The 20,578-nt window shown below is 42.4% G+C and overlaps 1 protein-coding gene across 1 annotated transcript in view; it reads right to left on the bottom strand.

Moving 5' to 3' along the window:
• The window catches only part of PPP1CB (protein phosphatase 1 catalytic subunit beta), a 43,232-nt gene that overhangs the window by 9,278 nt on the left and 13,376 nt on the right, over nt 1-20,578 (bottom strand). Inside the window, exons 2-4 of the mRNA XM_060245269.1 lie at nt 14,100-14,231; nt 5,666-5,896; nt 5,110-5,214 (exon numbers count right to left, since the gene is read on the bottom strand). Coding sequence (XP_060101252.1) covers nt 5,110-5,214; nt 5,666-5,896; nt 14,100-14,231 — 468 coding nt within the window. The remainder of the gene's footprint in view (nt 1-5,109; nt 5,215-5,665; nt 5,897-14,099; nt 14,232-20,578) is intronic.

Raw genomic sequence — 20,578 nt, 5'->3', positions numbered from 1 at the left:
CCTGACCACTATTCAAATATAACCACAAGTTAAAAAATGAATAGGCCATGTTGCATTAATGCAAGGCTTAATGAAATGTTCCACACTACAACTACACAAGCCTCAACTGCAAAAATATTTGTCAAAGTAAGAGATTTAATATCAGCTTCTTTCAACATAAACTGCAGCAGCATCTATTTTGCAATTGCACCAAAAATTACACCAAGATACAAACTTCAATTCAAGAAAACTCTGAAAGCTGACAAATAAGAACTTTCCAAAGCTGGGAAAGTTTCACTTTCAGGTTCCAGAAAGTGTAATGAGCAGATCAGCAGCAAGAAAGGAGGTGGAGTTTCTGCAATCTAGAGCAGGGGTGTCAAACTCATTTGTTATGAGGGCTGGATATAACATAAATGAGACCTTGTTGGGCCGAGCCATGTCGGGCTGGGCTGTATGTGTTCCTATTTAAGATTACGTAGCAGAGATATAAACTTTATAAAGGACACAGACAAACACAATTAAAGATTTTTTTAAAAAACTTTAAAAATAAAACATGCGAAAAACATTAGCACTCATTGGTCTTAAAGTTGCTTTCTTTGTATCTCTTCCATGGGATCCAGGGAACCGGGCAAAGGAAGCTCTAGCTCTTTCCTTCCTTCCCCAGGGGAACAGGAGGGGAAAGAGCTTCAGCCAATAGAAGGAAGAGAGGCTTGGGTCAGTAGCTCTGCTGTATGATTGAGAGAGCGTGGCAAAGCAAGCTCTCCCTCCACTCCCCTTCCTCCCCAAGGGAGGAGCCTCAGCCAAGGGAGAAAACAGAGGTTTTGCTCTGTAGCTCCTGTGCAATTGAGCAAGCCTGGCAAATCAAGCTGTGATGCAGAAGTAAGAGAGAGGGAAAAGGAAGCAGTTGCTCGGGGGCCTGATTGGAGCCCTATAAGGGCCTAATTTGGTCCCCAGGCTGCATGTTTGACATCCCTGATCTAGAGAAGCAGGCAACCTTCATTTGCAACCTTTTTGCATGGGAGAAGTCAGGAAAGAGGGTGAGAAAGCTGGTACTCTGTAAACTCCAGCAAGAACAAGCAATCACATTTGAAAAATTTACTGTTCATGGTGCAGAGTAGGAAGTGCTAGTTGTCTGTGAAATCCAATAGCGGAAAAACTCATTTGCAACTGTGTGCTGGGTTTAGCAGGAGACAAAACATCCATTCCATACACAAACATGACCCCAAAACATGCTTATCTTTATATGTAAGTTAAATACTAGTTAAACTAGCAGGTAGGAATAAAACAGTTAGATGTTTAAAATTTGTATATTTTGCTATACGTTTAAACTAGCCTTGCTTTGCAAATGCTACAGGCAGACCTTGGAAACCATGCAGGAATAGAGCTCAACAAGCTCAATAGGCTGCTTGCTGGGGGCGGAGCTGAAAAAAGGGCATCATTAAGTTTTATTTGTATTCTGCTACTTCTCCATTCCAGTTGCCATAAGAACAGATCATGCTCTTGCAGCAGCAGGTCAAAAATCCACTGCTTGAATATATTTAAATTACAATTTCCCTGACTTCAGACCAATTTCCCTGACTTTCCCTGACCAATTTCCATGACTTTCCAGAAAGTGGCAACCCTGAATGTAGATTCATGATAGAACAAAGTTTGAGTCCAATTGAACATTTAAAACAAAGTTTCATTCAAAGTATAAGCTTTCATGTGCATGCACACTTCTTCAGATACATTTTCAATGCTTGCATACAACAGCTTATACTTTGAATAAAACTTCGTTGATCTTAAAGGTATCACAGAACTCAAACTTTGTTCTGCTGCTTCAGATCAACACAGCTACCCACCCAAATCTAGATTCATGATAGCTTACATGTAAATGGCAGACCCCATGTAAAGTAAGTACTGCGTATTACAGAAGGGAAAATAGATATAAAGTACAGCATATAAATCAGTGACATTGGGGTTTTTTATGAGTGATTCAAGTTTAAACACTATAGAACAGGGCTGTTAAACTCCTGACCCGCGGGCTACACCCAGCCTGCCCAGGGCTTCAAATCAGGCCTGTGGCAATTTTCTCCTCCCTTCACCCCCTCCTGTCCTCATCCTTTGAAGCTCAAAGGTTGTCTAGGTTCCCAGCTCCTTCTGCCTTGTCTTTGCTGGCTCTGGACTTGCAAAGCTGCAAGGAAAACACAAAATAGATTTTCCATTAAGGCACCCAGAGACCTTAATGGAAAATCCATTCCATATTTTCCTTGCAATTTTGTGCTGCAATGTATTTCAATGTAGTACAGGTAAGGAAGATTCACTTTTTGCAACATTCATGGCCAGCTGAAGCTGCTTGCAAATAAAGGGTTGAAGTTTTGAGCCAACTTGTCTCTGCTGAATGGACCTAAGAACTGATGCCTAGTGAATACTCTAACCTGGGAATCCACAGCCATATTACATTGGATAGCTACTATCAAACTGAATAGGCCCAGGGTGAGATGACGCTTGCAATGCATTTCGTGTTTCCTAGATTCAGAGCATTTCATATTTTCAGTTTCTGCTGTGATCCTTGTGTTTTTTCTTCATGTTATATTTTTAAAATTGCGTTGCCAAATCCCACTATTCCTCCACCTTTTCATTTTAAACAAAACATCACAAGAGTTTTAAGCATGTTTATATTTTAAGTTAAAAATACCCTTAATTGTGTTTATCTGTATCCTTTATAAAGTTTATATCTCTGCTACCTGGCATTACATTTTATGACACACATGGCTCAGTGCCACGAAGTCCCATTTGTGTCAAATCCGGTCCTTGTAACAAATTAGTTTGACACCTCTGCGTGTAAAAGTCTTTATGCTGACTACAAAAAATGTGTTCCAGACTTAGTGACTGTTTCAAGTTGCATATTCTATATTCGCTTCAGTTCAGAACTCTTATTTACTTGAAAGCCAATGTTTGCTGAGTGCTCTATGTTCATTCCACAGTTAAATCATCTTCAACACAAAACTGCTCTGGAGAACAGTCCACTCAAACTCAATCTGAAGAAAGCAACTTGAACACAAGCGCTTTAACAGCCAAAACATGCCCCCATCCACTTCACGTTGCATCAATGAAAACATTCCAGTGGGCTTGTGTCAGGCATCAACATCCACAGTAAGAGCTTTCTGTCAGTACTCCATGTAGCAGCTGCAAGACATTCTGTATGACATCTAATACGAATGCTGTATTTGCATGTCACTGGTGGACCCATGCTGGTGAGCTGACCACAATGATAAGGCCATGCAATTCACAACAAACACACACACACATACACACACACACACACACACACACACATATATATATATATATATATGTATTACAATGTAGACCACAACAATATGGGATACAAGTCTTTTCAGAATGATTACAACCCAAGTGTCAGCACAGTAAAGAGTTTCTAATAACCTCCTTCAAGTAGCTTGTAAATTAAATCTTAAATTGTGTGTAATATCCTTTCAAGGCTCAATCAAAAATAGTTTCCCTGATTGTAAAAAGTGATTGCTCTCTTACTTGAAAGATACCACTGCCTGCAATTCTCATTCTGCATTCAGCCCCTTAGTACAAAGCATATGGGATGCCTAAACCCTTAAAGTTTTGCTCTAGGGACTGTGACAGCTTACCAGAGGTACTCCATCCTACCTATTGCAGACAAACTCTCTTCTTCTGCCAGGAGAATGAAGGCATATGGAGCAACTATTCTACTCCACTATGCTTGAGTGCTCTATGTTCATTCTACAGTTAGTAACACAGGAGTTAATATGGCCAGCATTCATCCAGGTTCAATACGTACAGACAGGTATTTGCCATTTTGATCTTCATCCAGGAACACTTTACTTGGTGACTAGCAGTTTATGAAGGAAATCAAGACAACTGATACCCAATCATGTTAAACACATAATATAGCCTAGATGAGCAGAAGTACAAATTTCTCAACATAGATATAACACCACTATCTGGGATGGATGGTTCACAGATTTCATGATTTAAAAAAAAAATTCAACAGCCACTTCATCTAAACCAATCCAGTCTGTCTTACAACTTGTTTCCATTTTAAGGCTACAACTGCAGATTTTGTGCTTTCCCATCATGCCTTCCAACCACTTATTCTCCCTCCAGTAACCTGTTTTTATACTGAACACCTAGCCAAATGAGAAGCTTGAGAACTCAAAAAGCTTGCATTTAGTGATGTTCTCTAAATTCTAATAAAATGCATTAGGCATCTTTTGCTTTTGAATTTGTCTAAAGATCAATGCTGCTACATTCAACCATGCTTTAAAAAGGGTAAGTTAAGGAAACACAGAAGTGTTCTGGAGTATCTTTAAGATACAGGATCACTTATTACAGCTCCCATTTGTCTGCTGAAATTAGACTTTGCCATTGGTCCATAAGGTGAACTAGTCCATACCATACCATATATCTTTACTGGAATAATAAAACAAAGTGGCATATAGGTGAACTAGTCTATTTTCATTATGAAACAGCATTAAGCATTGCTGATTTCAGAATACTAACAGGAACATTCTTTTTCTCTAGGGACCAAAGAACTTAAAACAGAGATGCTCCCTAAACTGGGTTTTGACTTGAATAGACTTAACCTAGGCTAAAGTTGCCTCCCTATATAGAGAAGAGTGCAACCTAAGGTAACACTCATGTGTTGCAATTAATATGATGGCATTAGGAAGCTTAAAAATTCAAGTTCCCCAGAAAGCTGTATTGCAGGACATCAAGCATTCTTCACCTGATTCACAGACTATTACCCTTTACTCTGATACAAAACAGGGCAGCTTGAAATACATAACTTTTTTTTATGTTTAGAGATACTTTGAACCTTCCCAAGCAAAACACAGCTACTGCTGGAGATCAGAATAAAGTAGACTCTCACAACCTGAATTTTACCGTAACAGCTCAAATCCGAAGGAATTAAAAGGCCTCGTGCATCCAGAATGTCTTAGGCGAAAGTAGTGGAAAGCAGTGATATTATCAATTTGTCTTGGATTATGTTGCAACTACACTTTGTTGGATATTAGTTGTAAGGTAAATGGCAGAAATTTCTTTGGTTGAATTTTATTTTTAAAAAACACAATGAAGAAACAACAGTTTGCTTACCTCCATGACAGCAGAAAATCTTCTCATCTACAATAGCTGCAATAGGCAGGCAATTAAAGCAGTCTGTAAATGTCTTCCAAAGCTTGATATTAAATCGTCGCTTACCTAATGGAATTGGAACAGCAGTCTATTAGGACTTAAATGCCTCTCCTCTTCTCAATTTGATTATCTCACAACCTTGGGAAGTACATTAGTCTGCCAATGTGTAACTGGCCTAAAGTCACCATGGGATTCTGAACTTGGACCTCCCCTGTTCTAGTTCAACACTTTTACTACACCATACTTGCCTTCAGCCAGTCAACCCATGTATTACAAGCTGCATCTTAACATTTAAAGAGCTGCTAACATGTTTCTGAAGTTCCATAAAATTCTCAAAATACATAGCAATTATTTAAGTGGAAACAAACTCGCATTACAGGGCATTCCAAAAGTTTAAGAAGAGCTAACTATAAACAGCAATTCAAGCTATTAATTTATAAAAAAAAGTTTTACTGTGTGTTGTAAAGAAATACTATAAATAATCCTATTCTTCAGAATTCTTGTAAGTTTTACTTACACTCATCATAGAATCCATAGATGCGATTAATACTAGCACACTCATGGTTTCCTCTCAAGAGGAAAAAGTTCTCTGGATATTTGATTTTATACGCAAGTAATAAGCAGATGGTTTCCAACGATTGTTTGCCTCTGTCCACGTAATCCCCCAGAAAAAGATAATTGGCTTCAGGTGGAAATCCCCCATACTCAAACAACCGAAGTAAATCTGTATATTGACCATGAATGTCACCTAAAAGAAAAAAAAATTAAGATTTCAAACATTAGTCTCATAAGTTCAGATCCAAAATAGCCCACTATGTAGGTGACATATTGAAATGAACATTTAGTAGTTTTCTACCTTGATTCTTAAGAACAGTGAATGAGATGGAATATGGACATAATCATCCTGTCCCTTCTTGTATTTATTTACAGCCATATCTGCTACTATGGTGCTGCCAATCGTTTCTGTTTTATGAAGGAACTGCAGCTAATAAGGGATCATAGAATACACAAGGATGTCATGATGCTATTTAAACAAGGTTGGTTATGTGCTTATGCGGACAAGGGTGAATATAACCATTCAGATTGAGGGTGATGCTTCCAATACTGATGGGTGATTTTAATTAATAATCACTGTCTTTTGTAATGTCCTTCCCAAAGGAAATTCCTCTACCTATAAAATAGTTGCTCAGCTTGCTGCCTTCTTTTGACTCAACCCTCATTTAGCTCAAATGACAAGGAATATAAATAAAAATTCCAAGTAACAATATGGTCTACCAAGCAATACAGATTTTTTCTTTTTGGAAAGCTCATTTGTCTGAGCGTTAAATATTTCATTTATATATTTACCAATTAAAGCTGATCATTTCAGCTGTATATGTTGCGAATAATATCAGCAATTATAGAACACCACTTGCACTTAAAATCGCTACTTGCACTTGGATGAAGGCACAGTGCTTGCTCTACAACATATTATCTAAAACTTAAAGGGAAATGCTCAGAACTGCAGACCTGGTGGTATGAAAGACTGGAAAATGGCCATTCCCGGGACTTTTTTTCCCCAACAGAAACATTGGGGGGAGCAGTGAAAAAACTTTACATTTGTTCTTTTAGAGCAAGTGAGAAGCTTCTTAATGCAAGTTTTGTCTCACAAAAATGTACAGCATGGAACCCTGAGAGCTTTTCCAATGGAAAAACTGAGAAATTTCAAGGCATACTGGGGGGGGGGGGGGGGGTGTGGCGGCGAATTTTTTTCTCCTTTTCAAATGAGTGCAATGAAAGACTAAGTTTTACTATATTTTTGTACACAACTATTTATGGCAGTAAACTGTAACACTTAGGCAGAGGCAGAACTGAGCCAGCTGGGAGAAAGAATCCAGGAGAGAGCTGCTGGGAAGGTGAATTGGGTTTTATTTGCCTTTCCTAAACTGCTAAATTACTGGGGAGCATTAACTGAAGTTGCTTTGTCAGAGTTTGAGGGTAAGTGGGTGCTTGTACCCTGCCAGAGAGTGGTGCTTTTGTCTGTTTTTTTTTTTGGGGGGGGGGGGTCTGTTTGCCTGGGGCTGACTGTAGGCCCCACCCTCTGTTGTTGCTGCCAGGTGACAGGGGCTGTAGCCTCTGAACTCTAAGGCTTCTCCAGTCAGAGGCATGAGCCAAAGGGTGAGAGTCAAAGGGCTCCTGGCCTGGGTATCAGACCTGAAGACATCACTCTAGATACCTTTAAATCACTAACCAATTCCGAAAGTAGAAAGCCAGCAGCGGAGCGGAGGCTACCCTACCAGTAGGTGGGAACTATTAGCGTGTGATCTCTGCACGGAGCTTGTGGCTCTCAGCATGTTTGTTCCCTTGAGGCTAAGGTCGCTAACCTAGAGAATCTGAGGCAGACACAGAGGTTTGGGGGAAGACACCCTCAGGGACTTAACAGAACAGTCCCACTCCTGTGATGACAGCTCTTCTGCTGTTGTGGAGAATAACAGTCTTGAGGTCAGAGGGTTTCAGTCTGAGAAGGAGGGATGCGATGCCTTAGGATAGACCCCTGCCTTAGATGATGGACTGATATCCTCTTGTACCAAGGATACCCATTGGGGGCTGGGGGGAGGTGGGCTCCTGGAAGTAGGTGAGTCAATCATTAGGAATATAGAAATTGGATCTGTGACAGCATTTTGACTGCATGGTGACTTGGCCTGCCTGGTGTAAAGGTTGTGGACATCACATCCTGTCTAGACAGGTTGATAGTGCTAGGGAGGAGTCACCAGTCATAGTGCCTGCCGCTACCAATGAGACTGGGAAATGTTGTCGTGTGGACCTGAAGGAATAATTTAGGTTACTAGGCAGAAAGTTAAAGACCAGGACCTAAATGCTATTTTTGGAACTGCTGCTGGTTCCACGTGCAGGGCCAACTAGATAGGCACAGATTAGGTGTCTCAATGCATGGATGAGAAAGTGGTGCTGGGGAGCGGGGTTTAGATTTCTGAGGCACTGGGGAACTTTCTGGGACAAGCAAAACCTGTACAAAAGAGATGGACTTCACTTGAACCAGAAAGAAGCCAGGTTGCTGGCAATTAATATAAAAATGTGGCAGAGCAGCTTTTAAACTAACTGGGGGGGAGAAGCAGAACAGAACTTGGAGGAAGGTCATGTGTAGCAACTAAGGGACCAAGGAAGGCTAGGAGTACTGAAGAGGGAAACACATTATAGGTGTCTATATTCCAATACTATATATTTCCCTTGCCAAGACAGGGGAGCAGGAGTGCTTGGTGTTCAATGACAATTTAGATATAGTAGGTATTTCAGAAATATGGTGGAATGGGTAAAATCTATGTGACACAGTCATTCCTGGGTATAAGCTCTATAGGCAGGACAGGGAGGGATGGACTGTTGGTAGTGTTGCGATGTACATCAAAGACGGCATAGAATCAAATAAGTTAGAAAATATCAGGTGAACTAACTCCCCAGCAGAAGTGATACCAGTAGAAATACTGGATCCTGTGGGTTACTTAAAAGTGGGGGTGTACTGCCTCCCACCTGATCAAACCTTTGCAAGCTGATCTTGAGATGGAGAAGGAAATAAGGGAAGTGACTACAACAGGTAACGTTATTATAGTGGGAGACATCAACTCCCTCACAATGACTGGATAAACATGGGCTCGAGTCATGCTGCTGAAATGAGATTCATAGACACCATAAATTGACTGTGAACTGGAACAGCTTGTTACAGAGCCAACCAGAAAGATAGTAATCTTGGACTTGGTTCTGAGCAGATCTCAAGGACTGGTGAGAGATGCAAAGGTTGTTACACCAATTGGGAACAGTGACCATAATGCTATTAAGTTCAGCATTCAGGTCAATGGAAAATTATTCGTAAAGTCCAAGATTGCCAAAAAGAGTGAACTTGCCAAAAATGAGGGGGTTTATTTATTTATTTATTTATCTAAGATTTATATCCCGCAAAAAGGGAGCTGAAGGGGAAACACAAGAGAGTCAAATCCCAGCCCAGAGGATGTCTGGAAGTTATTTAAAACCACACTAATTGAAGCCCAAATAGAATTCATTCCACAGGTTAGCAATGGACACTGCCAAGTCCAAAAGAAGTAAAGGACACAAGTAAAATAAACTATAACAACGCAAGTAAAGGAAGCTGTAAAGAGGCTTCTGTTAAAAAGTGGAAGGTCTGCTCCAATGAATTGAACAGAAGAGACAACAGGCTCTAGCAAAAGAAATATAAGTCAATCAGGCATGTAAAAACATTTTGAGAAGAGGGTTGCTAAAAGCATCAAAACATTTTTTAAAAACTATATCTAGAGCAGGATTCCTGCCAGAGAACCAGTGAGGTCTTTGGATGTCAAAAGAATAAAGGGACTGACTGTTAAAGGAAGATGGGGCTAAGTTTTTCAGTTTTAATGTTCAAGACAGAGGATGAAAAAAGAAGACAGAGGACGTGACAGAGAAGCTCAATTACTTTGTTTGTTTGTTTTTTGTTTCTGTGTTCACTGTGGAAAGTGGGAGCAAGCACCCATGCCAGAGGCCCTATTTTCAGGAAGGGAATCTGAAAAACAGACTGGAGAGCAAAAATGTGACACCAGTTTTTAAAAAGAGATCCAAAGGGGAACCAGGAAATTACAGGCCTAACATCTGTCCCAGACAAATTAGTAGAAACTGTAATCAAAGAAAGAAATATTAGGCACATAGAGGGACAAAGCTTGCTGAGGGAAAATCATCACAGCTTCTACAAAGTGAACAAGCATGCAGATAACAGTGACCAGGTAAATATTACATATCTGCACTGCAAAGTGCCCCAGGCAGCCTTGGTGCCTCCCCCCCCCCCCCCCCCGCAGCACTTCCTCCTCCTCCCTCTGTTCCTCACAATTTTAATGCCTGGGAAAGGCCAGTGAAGTGCTGTGCTCCCAGGCTCTTTAAAGCCCGCCCCCCCCTGGGTTGTCCCTTGGGGAGGGACGGTGGCTCAGTGGTAGAGCATCTGCTTGGGAAGCAGAAGGTCCCAGGTTTAATCCCTGGCATCTCCAAAAAAGGGTCCAGGCAAATAGGTGTGAAAAACCTCAGCTTGAGACCCTGGAGAGCCGCTGCCAGTCTGAGAAGACAATACTGACTTTGATGGACCAAAGGTCTGATTCAGTATAAGGCAGATTCATATGTTCATGACCAGTTTATCGGTGGGTAAAACCGCGCCAGAGGCCAGCAGCTCCTATGACAGACTTCAGGCACACTCGCAATCAATGTTCCCTCTAAGCTGAGTTAGCGTGAGCTAGCTCACAGATTTTTAGCCTCCAGCTCACACATTTTTGTCTTAGCTCAGGATGACCCTAGAGCCAGTAATGTATGCAGCAGCTCACAACTTTCATGCCAGCAGCTCACAGAGTAGAATTTTTGCTCACAAGACATTGCAGCTTAGAGGGAACATTGCTCGCAATCAGTGTGGGGGCAGCAGCGGCAGGAAGGATGAGTGAGCCAACGCTGACACCTCCTCCCCACTTCCTTCCTGGATTGCGTGGAAGTAAGTGGGGAGGAGGCAGCAGCTTGGTCATCCTTCCCGCCACTGCCCTCGCACTGATCACAAGCATACTTGAGGGCCCGCATAGGAGTGCTGGCCTCTGGCACAGTTTTACCTGCCGATCAGCTGATTGGCAGGGAAGCAGCCTTTAAAGAGTCCTGGGACCGCGGTGCTTCATGGGCATTAAAACTGTGAGGAATGGGGAGAGGCAAATAGAGATTTGCCTAGGGGGCAGGGCGGGGCCGGCGCCCTAAGCAACTGCCTAGTTTGCCTAGTGGGCAAACCAACCCTGCCTGCACTTTTAAAAGGCTTTTTATAAGGTACCTCTCCAAAGACTCCTGCGTAAATTTAGCAGACATGGGATAAGAGAACAGGTTCTCTTATGGATTAAAACCTGTTTAAATAACAGGAAGCAAAGAGTTGAACTAAATGGACAGTTCTCAAAATGGAGGGAAGTAAGCAGTGGGGTCCCACAAGTATCAGTATTGGGGCTGGTACTATTTAATTTGTTCATCAGTGATCTGGAACTAGGGGTGAGTAGTGTAGTGGCAAAGTTTGAAGATGACACAAAACTATTCAGGACGGTGAAAATTAAGAAACTGAAGAGCTCCAGGACCACCGCCACAAACTAGGTGAGTGGGTGACAATGAGGCAAATGTAGTTCAATGCTGATAAATGTAAGATGATGCAGATTGGGACAAAAATGCTAACTTCAAGTATAGGCTAATGGGTTCTGAACTTGCTGAGACCAAGAGGGAAAAAGATCTTGGGCTCATAGTGCTCAATGAAAGTGTCAACCCAGTGTACTGCAGCGGGGGGTGGGGGGAGGGCAAACGCTATGTTAGGGATTATTAGGAAAGGAACTGAAAATGAAATGGCTGATATTGTAATGTCACTGTATAAAGCTCTATGGTGTGGTTTCATTGGTGAACAGTTCTGGCCACCGTATCTCAAAAATGACATCACAGAGTTGGAAAAAATACAGAAGAGGACAACCAAGATGATTAAGAGGTTTGAGTACCTTCCCTATCAGGAAAGGCTGAAGATTCTGGGACTTTTCAGTTTAGAAAAGAGATTACTAAAAAGGAATATGATAGAGGTTTAAAGTTATGCATGGGGTGGAGAGAGTTGACAAAGAACTTTTTCTCCTCCCAAAATACTAGAACATCCAATTAAACGAATTGGCAGTAGGTTCAGGATGCACAAAAGAAAATACTACTTTATACAAAGAGTGATTAAAATATGTATTTCGCTGCCAGAGGATATAGTGATGGCCACAAGAATAAACAGCTTTAAAAGGAGATTAAATAGATTCTCGGAGGATGAGTCTATCAACGGCTATTAGCCATGGCAGCTATAGGGAACCTCCACATTCAAAGGCACTAACCCTCTGAATCCCAGAGCCAGGAGGGCAACATCAGGGGAAGGCCTCAGCCTCTATGCCCTGTTGTTGGCTATCCAGAACTGACCAGCCACTGTGCAAGACAGGATGCTGGACTAGATGGACTGTTGGTCTCATCCAGCAGGGCTTTTCTTAAGTTCTTAGCATTAGATGATTCCATTGTATACAGCAGACCTGCAGCATTTTAGAGGGTTTTTAAAAATTTCCTAATACTGGCAACAATATGCTGTAATGTGCTTAATGATGAAACATTTAGACCCTGACAACTTTTCTTTGGCAGTAAAAGCTGACCCAAAAAAATTAGGATCCAGACTCAATTTTTAACCTTCAGTATTCCATATTTTAATGACATTTTCCAATTATTGCTTTCACAAAACCAAATCCTAACCCCCTCACAATATCTCACAATTTTAGATTAAAGATATAACCGAAGTATTGTAGAACAGAAATAAAGCAGTAATCCTGATTGTAATCACCATAATAAAAAACCTGACCTCTAATCCTAGACTAACCTCTCCCCAGTTCCTCATAATTTCATTGTATCTTTTAAATGCTCCACTTAACAGAATACCGGAATCAGTAAAAAAAACTATCTGGCTTTCTATACTGGCTCCAGTAAGAAGTGATTAATTAAGATATTCATTTATCCACTGGCATTGCAAGCTTTACACATAAACAAGTAATGGCAATAACATTATGCATGTTTATTTTACGCAACAATATACTCCAATGTAAAATGATAAAACCAGCTTTGTGTTGGATCCAGCCAGCTTTCTTTCAATCTCTGCCAACTCCTCTCCTATCGCTGCCCACCCTACATGACTTTTGTGGATTCAGATTTCTTTTTTTCTAAATAGCCTTTTTTTAGTGATTGAAGGGGACCCCCTACTTACTTTTTCACTGGCAGGAAACTGGCTGGATCCAAACCTTTGCACTTTCATTGAGAGATGTTACAATAAAATTGTATGCTGGTAATCGAACCTATTTATGATTATATGAGTGCATATATCTTCTAATACACTTCATTTTGTAAACTGAAGAATATGTGTTCTGCCTTCAACTTTTTTCTACCTTTCAGATGGCAAAAAAGTAAGATACTTGTGCTACAGTTTGCAACTCCTTCTCAAGTACTGGGCATACCTGCCGATCTCTGCACACTACCTACTTTTTTTTTTACCATGCTATACACACAACTGTTCTTACCAGATGACCAACTTTACTGACTTTTTAAATCAGGACTAAAAACACTAGTTCCTTGAAACTCAATGGCAATAACCATTTTCTAGGCCTGGCAATCCCAAAGCCTCTCTGCAGGAAAACAAGGAGCTAAATTAATTTAGACTCATGGTATACACTTTTTACTAGCTGGACTGTGAATACTTGATTCTGATATATTAGAATTAGAACAAATCTAACCCCGCAAAATTTACAAATTTAGTAAAAATAACTAAACTCATGTGAAAACTAGATTGCATTTTTAATATCAACAGTTCATTTGGAAATAACAGAATTCAGCCTATTGGTGGTGGGTTTAGACAGGATGCATTCTAGAGACTGAAGTAGTACACTGCTACACCTCTTCAGCTGCCCAGCAAAGAATCTGAAGCCAAAGAACTACAGAGTTGCTCATTTTAGGTCTTATTCCAAAATGAATGCACAAACAGCCTGAATAACCAAAAAAAGTAAAGCATCTTAACTTGGTCATATAAACTGCTTTTATGAAATGGGAATATGATTAGTATTTAAAAACTGAAAACAATCTTCTGTTTGTACAACAAGGCCTAAATTAACACAAGCCCTCAATGTTGGTATGTTTTGCAACACAAGTCACTCAGTTATATAAGATTACACCTCTGTTTAATATATATTTGGGACAACAGGTAAGCAGGCCAACCTTTTATCAGATTATCTGCTGTTAGATGAGCTATCAACAATGACGAGCAGCATTCTCTTAATACATAGTAAAATCAGATGAATTTGTAACACAAATTGCAAGGTTAGATCTTGTTCATAAGTACATATTAGCAGACAAACACTGTCACATACCACAGATCTTCAGTGGTGCTTCTAGTTCCAGAAGAATGGGTTGGCTAAGGAAGATTTCTCGTGATTTTATACACAAGCCCCGAACTTCAGCTTCTGTCATCTGTACAATCTTGCCAGGACGACATCCTCGCACTAAAAGAGAAGAAGCTGTGAATGCTTATGTATTCAGTTTTGTATGAACACATGACAAAGGAACCTAGGTTTTTTTAAAAGGTAACATCTTGCCTATTAGGCAAAGAAACCTAGGAAACTAGATTTCTAAAGAAGTTGCCTTGCCTTTTAAACATTTCATAGCAAATAGGCAACACATTTAACACAAGCTAAAATGTAAGAAAATTGTTACTTTGCACTTTAAAAACTTCTACTTTTCTAATACCAGCTTGTAAATAAAACCATAAATACCGTATTTTTCGGACGATAAGACGCACTTTTCCCCCCAAAAAAAGTGGGGGGGGGGGGAAATGTGTGCATCTTATGGTCCGAATACTAAAAGATGAGGGGGGGAGGGGCCTGCAGTCCCCGGGAGACAAGCGGCGAGATCGCTCCCTCCGCCCCCATCGCCAACCCAGCACTTCGCAGGGAGCGATCTCGCCGCTTCTCTTCCAGCCAAGCACGGCGAAAGCATGCCTGGCTGGGAGAGAAGGGGCTGGATAGCTCCCTTCAGCGTGCTGGCGTGGGGGTGGAGGAAGCGATCTCGCAGCTTCTCTTCCAGCCAAGCACGGCGAAAGCATGCCTGGCTGGGAGAGAAGGGGCAGGATCGCTCCCTTCAGCATGCTGGCGTGGGGGTGGAGGGAGCGATCTCGCCGCTTCTCTTCCAGCCAAGCACCCAAGCACAGTGCTTGCGTGCCTGGCTGGGAGAGAAGGGGCAGGATCGCTCCCTTCAGCATGCTGGCGTGGGGGTGGAGGGAGCGATCTCGCAGCTTCTCTTCCAGCCAAGCACCCAAGCACAGTGCTTGCGTGCCTGGCTGGGAGAGAAGGGGCAGGATCGCTCCCTTCAGCATGCTGGCGTGGGGGTGGAGGGAGCGATCTCGCCGCTTCTCTTCCAGCCAAGCACCCAAGCACAGTGCTTGCGTGCCTGGCTGGGAGAGAAGGGGCAGGATCGCTCCCTTCAGCGTGCTGGGGTGGGGGTGGGAGGGGAGGAAGCGATCTCGCCGCTTCTCTTCCAGCCAAGCACGGCGAAAGCATGCCTGGCTGGGAGAGAAGGGGCTGGATAGCTCCCTTCAGCGTGCTGGCGTGGGGGTGGAGGAAGCGATCTCGCAGCTTCTCTTCCAGCCAAGCACGGTGAAACCATGCCTGGCTGGGAGAGAAGGGGCAGGATCGCTCCCTTCAGCGTGCTGGGGTGGGGGTGGGAGGGGAGGGAGCGATCTCGCAGGTTCTTTCCCAGCCAAGCATGCAAGAACGGGGAAAGCATGCCTGGCTGGGAAAGAAGGGGCAGGATCGCTCCCTTCAGCGTGCTGGGGTGGGGGTGGGAGGGGAGGGAGCGATCTCGCCGGTTCTTTCCCAGCCAAGCATGCAAGAACGGGGAAAGCATGCCTGGCTGGGAGAGAAGGGGCAGGATCGCTCCCTTCAGCGTGCTGGGGTGGGGGTGGGAGGGGAGGGAGCGATCTCGCCGGTTCTTTCCCAGCCAAGCATGCAAGAACGGGGAAAGCATGCCTGGCTGGGAGAGATGGGGCAGGATCGCTCCCTTCAGCGTGCTGGGGTGGGGGTGGGAGGGGAGCGATCTCGCTGCTTCTCTCCCAGCCAAGCACCCAAGCACGGCAAAAGCATGCCTGGCTGGAAGACAAGCAGCGAGATCGCTCCCTCCGCCCCCATCGCCAGGCAGAAGCCAGGAAGAGAGGACCCCCCCCCCTTCGCAAAGGCAGCGCTTAGCCAAGCGCTACCTTTGTGGAGGGGGGGGGAATTCCTCTTTGCCTGTCAAGCTGAAGCCAGGAAGAGAGGAACCCCCCCCCTTCGCAAAGGCAGCGCTTAGCCAAGGGGGGGGAATTCCTCTTTGCCTGTCAAGCTGAAGCCAGGAAGAGAGGAACACCCCCCCCCCTTCGCAAAGGCAGCGCTTGGCGAAAGGCTGGGTTTGCGGAGGGGGGGGGGCTTCCTCTGTCCCTGTCTGCGTGGCTTCAGCTTCTGCTGATAGCAAGGGCTGGGTTCGGAGGCAGCCAAGCCTCGGATCCCAGCCCTTACTATCAGCAGAAGCTGAAGCCAGGCAAAGAGGAAGCCCCCCCCCCTACGCAAACGCAGCGCTTCGCGAAGCGCTGGGTTTGCAGAGGGGGGGAGCTTCCTCTGTGCCTGTCTTCCAGGCTTCAGCTGCTGCTTCTAGTAAGGGCTGGGATCGGAGGCAGGATTGAGAGGGGGAAGGTGCCCAGATCTGGGTGCACAACTTCAAAAATTTTTTCCCTGTTTTCCTCCTCTAAAAACTAGATGCGTCTTAGGGTCCGGTGCGTCTAATGGTCCGAAAAATACGGTACATTTTCTGATTATCTCAGTGTTAGTTGAAGATGTGGTTGATCCTTAACAGTGTACAAGATGTAAGGTTAAGTATTATGCATGATATCCAATCCATAGGAGAAGGGAGGAAGATCTAACAGATCTAACAGTCCCTTTCTGCCTCAACAGAAATTCTTAACAATAAAAATAAATATACCAATATAATTATGTTTCAATTCAGTAACCTCATCACATTGTTGTGTGTGTGTTTTATTTGGGGGGGGGGCAACATGGACAAAGCAATGACCCAAATTACATGACTGAAATACAGGTGATCTGGAACATGTGGGGAAGAATTAATCACTTCCTGTCAGAAGAGCAATGTGTCCTATTGCTCAGCAACAAAAATCCCACTGAACAGTTAAGGCCAGGGTATTTGTTGATTGATGGCAATGTACAATTCTATTTGCTTATGTGTTTTCATTCCATGTTTCAGACAGACAGAGATACCCAGAAAGAAAAAAAAAAGTAACTTTCTAGTAACCAAGAGTTACATTTTGCACCAGCTACATACACTGCAATGGGAGAAGACTGAGAACTTTTTAAAGAATAAAACCAAACCTATTTGCCTTGGTCTAGTCCCATGTATGCTAACTCATGGAATTAAGGCAAATAGGAGGGGAAGAATGATGGCTTGCCACATCCTGTAATAAAAATGTGTATTTAGAGGGGTAGATGTTCATTGTCTTTTGTCATCAGTGTCCATGAGTACTCTCCAATCTGTTGCCAACACAAATCAGAGGGGACTATTCAGGAATCTGTGGACACAAACCTTGCAGATCACTCCTGTGTTCCCCTCTACCAGCTGTTCTTTCCAACACTATAGAGGCTGATTTCCAGGACTGCAGGACCTTATTAACAGTGGTGTGCTGTCAAGCTGCAGCCAACTCAGGGTGATCCCAAAACCAGGGGGGTTTCAAGGCAAGAGATAAGCAGCCGTGGTTTGTCAACGCCACCTTCTACACAGCAATTACAGTCCAGCTTGGTGGTCCTCCCATCCAAGCACTAATTGTGGCCAAGCTATGAGATCAAGCTAGTTGGGATCTACAAAAGCTAATTTAAGAGGGAGAAAAGATTCCAACCCCCCCTCCCAAATCTGTGTGGTTATTATTCCATGTGAGTCCTGGGAATAGAGATGTAAAGGCTAGAGTGGAGGAGACAAAAGTAACAAGAAAATTTATGAAGTATTTTCTTTTTTGGAATGTATGCTTAAAACAAGGTTTTACACAAAATGTGCAGTATAAATATTTTACGCAAGACAATCCATATCATTAGATAAGTATTATTCTTATTAAGAGATACGAAAGCCCACAAAAAACTTTTAAAAGTCTGCTTCCCCCTCCACACTTAGTATCAAGGAACAGTAAGATACTCTTGAAAATGACCAGCTTTAAGGCAATGTTTCACTCTACTTGTAGAACAAAAAAAATTAAGACAATCTATATTAGACAATTTCTTTTATGTTTAAATGTGAATATGTCAACAATACATTGTAATGTTTTTCATAATACAATAATTCAGTAGTACAAAGCTTAACTTGATATCCAAATATGCTACTAGGCCTACTGTGACTTGAACTCATTTGCTACAAAATTTTCAATTTCAAATTTTCCTGCTTTTTGAGTGGCAAAAATTAATATGCATGTGCTAAGACAATATAGGGTACAGAAGTCTGCAGCACTGCCTTACGTTCTGAATGTATCTACAATTTTGCTTGTACAAAAGCAAGGGCATTTGTACATTTAAATTCCATAAATATGTCAAGCAGTATTAACTTATACATTATGCTTTTTTTGTGTTGAAGCAGTAATTTTAAATGTATGTACCTGATTGTTTGGGGAAGAACAGGGACTCTTGTTGGAATATTGTCCACCACTGCTGCCCAACTGTCTCCCTGCCTACAATGAGGCAGTCTTGGATTTGGTGCTGAGCACCTCATGGATGGCTGTCCTTGGGACTTCAGTCATGGTAGACTGCTTTGCCTAGAGTTTTACATTATTTCACTATGGACACACACAACTTTACTCTGAACTGATCTCGTGACAACTACTGCTGTCATGAAAATCAAACTTATAAAAATCATAATAACCTTAGCTTTTAGAACAAGTAAAAAACTTAATCAGTGGGCCATGGTAGCAACAAATAACAGAATAGAGATGAGCAGTCGTTGCCACCTTTCCACAGGCTAAACATGGCCAACTGATGCTGCCATTTGATAACAGAAGTCCCACTGCAAAGACTCCTGTAGATTGAAGTGCAAGTCCCTGGTCTCCCAGTTGCCTTAGCAATCTTGTCTCACTCTTTTGTATCAGAACTGGGAAATCGATTTCAGATTTCTTAAAAACATCACCACCATTACAGCACATAATGCAAATTCCCAGTGTAAGTTAGACCCAAACATAATGAGCTACCCAATATTGTATATGTTAGGGCCTCAAAGATTCTTTCAAGCAAACACAGAAGACATCCAGCAGCAACTTCTATAATGGGAAAGCAATAGGGCTGCTTCTGAACCAAATACGTTTATACTTAGCAGGCTGTTTTGCCTGCCCTTTCAACAGAAGGGGAAAGGCTCTACCTGATATGCATAAGCTTCTGAAATTGACACCAGTGGTAGTAGAAAGTGCCATAAGTTGCAGCCAACTTACAGCAACACCTCATAGGGTTTTCAAGGCAAGAGATGTTCATCGGTGGTTTGCCACTGGCTGCCTCCTGAGTAGCAACCCTGGTATTCCAATCCAATCTGACCCTGCTTAGTTTCAGTGATCTGGTAAGATCAGGCCATGCAGGTCAGGATGAGAGTGATATTAGTAAAATTGTAGACTGAATACCACTCATTCTCAGCCTGCTTGGATAAGGCCACCCACCGGCTCGTCTTGGGCCTGTCACAATAATCACAACACCAATAACAAAGAACCATTTCCTGCCCAAAACTGGTACTTGAAAATGAACTTTATACAAGTTTACAGGGTTTAACTACAGCAGCACTGGGAAAACAGTAATCATACACATTAGCTTAACAAACCAACTCAAAACCCACCTTTATAGCAAATTCTCTGGCTTATGTTTACGTTTAATTCGAATTATACCCTGCCCACCCTGCTGTGGCAGGCTCAGGGCGGCTTAAACCAACAGCTCATCCTACTGAAACAAAGTCCAAGTAATTGTGTTTTCTCACCCATAATTAAGTTTCACCCTCTGTTAAAATTTACATTCCAAGTTTTTCAGGACAAGGTCCTGTTTTGGTTTTTTGCTTGTCTGGAAAGCATCAGTCACTGATAGCATGATTACCAAGGTTTTCTAAAGAACGCATCTTGATTGACTCACCTGCTCTAGTACAGTGCATTCTGACACAAACCAAGGTGTAATATGTCTAATGCATGAATCTGATGGCCATATTTGCATAAAAAAATAGCTACCAAGTTGCACAACCTAGACATAAAAACAGTGCTTAGTAATTCAAGTTCTGACTCCTAAATATTTATGTCAATATTGTACTGAATCCTAAACATTTATGTCAACAGGAAGTGCAGAATATTTTTAGTACTACCTGTATTTTTCACATCACAAGCTTCAGTAAACTAAAAAAAGAGAAAGCTAGGAAATAATCCAACAAGTGGGTGGTAAGAGATACATGATAGGCTATTTTGCCCTTGTGCTCAGATGTCTCAGTCAACACCTTTCCAATCTTTACGCACAGCTGGCATGTCCAGCTTGCAAACCCAGGTGGGTGCAAGCTCCCATTCTGGTTTTGCTATCAACCCAAGATTGTAGAACCAAGGGCATGCATACACAGATGCAAGGAATCTAGAGAACTGCAATGCATGGTTTATGGTCTATGGCTTTATTTGCGTAGCAATTATATTCAGAAGAATACCAAACACCACAATTTGTCAGGTAAACCAAACCAATAGTTTACAGTAGCTAAAACTATCACATTACATTACTGAGGTCTTTTGGTGAATGCATAAAGGACTGAATTCAGATAGAGATTATATATG

This window comes from Heteronotia binoei, chromosome 1 (genome assembly GCF_032191835.1).
Source record: "Heteronotia binoei isolate CCM8104 ecotype False Entrance Well chromosome 1, APGP_CSIRO_Hbin_v1, whole genome shotgun sequence".
NCBI lineage: Eukaryota > Metazoa > Chordata > Lepidosauria > Squamata > Gekkonidae > Heteronotia > Heteronotia binoei.
This window is presented reverse-complemented; position numbering and strand designations above follow the sequence as displayed.